This window comes from Penaeus chinensis, chromosome 17 (genome assembly GCF_019202785.1).
Source record: "Penaeus chinensis breed Huanghai No. 1 chromosome 17, ASM1920278v2, whole genome shotgun sequence".
In the NCBI taxonomy this organism is placed as follows: Eukaryota; Metazoa; Arthropoda; class Malacostraca; order Decapoda; family Penaeidae; genus Penaeus; species Penaeus chinensis.
In genome coordinates, this window is record NC_061835.1 from 8,329,114 (window position 1) to 8,331,613 (window position 2,500).

A 2,500-nucleotide genomic window follows, 5' to 3' on the forward strand; every position below is an offset into this window, starting at 1 on the left:
GAAAACTGCTCCTACCACCACACCTACACCAACAAGTAGCCCGGATACATATGGAACAATAAATTTAATTTCCTCTAATCCATCTCCAGTAGGCATATAATTCATTAATGTAGCCAGTATAGTAGCTGCACCATTTATTAACTGCCCAGTATATCCTATTTTTCGTTGCCAGGAATGAGATTTGTGGTCATTTCTACACTCAGAATCACATACTCGTTTACACTTGATGCAGAAGTGGCTGTGTTCGCCATCATCCAAAAGTATGTTATTTTCGCTAAGATCCGGCACCTTTACACTATTCCAATCAACTCTTGGCAACTGCTTACCCCGCAGGCCAAGTTTGCGACTTTCCTGCTCTGAGTTGTACTTCAACCGGTTCAGCAAAAGTCTTCCCGAGATATTGAGATCGACAGCCTTTCTCTTATTCAGAGAATCAAGGAATTTCCCTTGACTGTCTACCATCTCTTCCCACTGAATTGTGTACTTTTTCTCCCTCTTATCATCTTGTGGGCAAGTTGAATATATAGGCTCATTATTAAAGAAGAATACCTCTTGATACTCTATTCCAGCCTCCTCAATAACTTTCAGGGCATTTGTATTCTCACTGACTGTGAATGTCATGAGAACGTCTGTTATGGCCTTAGTGTCAAAGCACAGAAGGTCCCGCATCATCCTAAGGATTTTTCTGTTTTTTTCAGTATACCTGAGGTCTGAAGCTTTCCAGACTATGCCAACACTGTTAAGATGTTTAATCCAAGTTTCATCTGACAAATAAAACCGGAAACAACTGTCATTAACTTTATCAATGTCCTGACCTCCTGTGTCACCGAATCCCGGTGTATCGATGACCATATAGTTGTACTCATATGGCATCCCATCTTGGTGATAGATCAAGTAAACTGATATATATTCCGTCTGACTGTATATTGGATTCTTACTGGCTGGGTCCATCTGGTCTTTCAAATTGAGTCTAATTCTGTCTTCTTTTGCAACACCGAAGACCCTGTTGAGGAAAGTGTTGCAGAATAACGTTTTGCCACTCCCAGTCTCCCCCAGCAAGAGCACCGCCTTCACTTCTCGGTCCTTCTTAGGCCCAACGGTGAACACACGCACCTTGTTCTTCTTATCTTCGTGCTTCATTTCCGGCTGAAGTTGGTACACAGTGAAGCTGCCTTTGGCTTCTAAAGGCACAGCAGTTCTCTCGACCCATTCCTGGAGTTTGGGATCCATTGCTGCAAGAATAATTTGTCTATAACGAAATATAAAAATCTAACAACCTGCTGCAAATAAGTTTTTAATAATCTCAGCAGCTTAGGAAAACTTAATTAGTTATCATGTCTTAAAAGAAATCTACAACCAAGTTGAAAATGTATTTGCAGAAAGACAAAATTTTCACAGTGACCTAATGATCGCATCTGCGGGTCAAGAAAAGCAGGAGCATGTATACACAGCCAGTCGATGAGGCGTCATGAGCAGATACAGGCGCAGAGGCAGATTACCAAACAAGACGCCATTTCGAATAGTTGATGGAAACCGGTGTTTTCAGTAGAAATTTGGATATTCAAGTGGTCAATACATATATATATATATATACATACACCGGTAAATGCAATTAGTCTTTTTCGAGATTTCTTGACAATTTTGACAAATAACTTATTTCCCTGCATAGCGTAATGGACAACAATTAATAAAATACCGCATAGGTGACTGTCCCTGTTCCAATTAACAGCGGCGTAGACTTAAAAGCGTTTTTCCAACCGTTTTAAACGTCGTATCATATTGTTAAGTCTGAAAGAGTAAAAATACTATTTTTTTTTTTTTAGCAACTGTCTTTGATTCGCGGAGTGAGTCACTTATCGCCGGCGAATCGATCGTGTTCTGTTCCTGTCCTCTGTCACCGCTTCAACTGTACCGAATGTGACACTCGGCAAATGCACACTTCGGATATTAATGTAATTTTCATGGTGGCAATACATTACAGTTAAGAAAACACCGTACATTTATGATAAAATACAAAATAACTCCATATTTATCATCCCTTAAGCGACCCCTGGTAAGCTTTCAAGGAAAGGGTTTTGGGCATCAGCGAGAGGGAAACGCTGGTATATTTCATGCCGTGGGCCACTATACGCCCGTAGTTTCTCGAAAGAACTTCAAGCTTATTACAAGTGTCTGTCGATGCTTATTATTAATTACCTAATACTGTGATCCAAACGTGAGAAATTTACCTTACATACGATCTCGTCGCTTGAGTGTTCTCCCTGCTATCGCTTATTCCGTACTAATACGTTGTTTCTGACTGATAGGCACGTAGCTTTCTGATTCAGAGAGCACGGGAGAATTCGAGGAGAAACTAACTGAAAGTACAGACGAAAGGTTCGCATCCGTATGGCCGCTAAGATAGAATAAATTCAACTTTCTCGAAGGGGATTTTTATGAAAAACGAAATAAATAAAAAAAACATCGTCAAAACTGTACGAGTACAGTACTTATTCAATTA

The 2,500-nt window shown here is 40.1% G+C and overlaps 1 protein-coding gene across 2 annotated transcripts in view; it reads right to left on the reverse strand.

Annotated features, from left to right (window-relative positions):
- Positions 1-2,319, reverse strand: part of LOC125033969 — a 3,653-nt gene extending 1,334 nt beyond the window's left edge. The window contains exons 1-2 of one of the 2 annotated variants that reach the window (XM_047625572.1): positions 2,229-2,319; positions 1-1,232 (exon numbers count right to left, since the gene is read on the reverse strand). The exon at positions 1-1,232 is cut by the window's left edge and continues 1,334 nt beyond it. In XM_047625572.1, the coding sequence (XP_047481528.1) occupies positions 1-1,230 (1,230 nt within the window). In that variant the 5' untranslated portion in view covers positions 1,231-1,232; positions 2,229-2,319. The remainder of the gene's footprint in view (positions 1,233-2,228) is intronic. The other variant, XM_047625573.1, reaches the window with a different exon arrangement.
- Between the last annotated feature and the right edge of the window lie 181 nt (positions 2,320-2,500).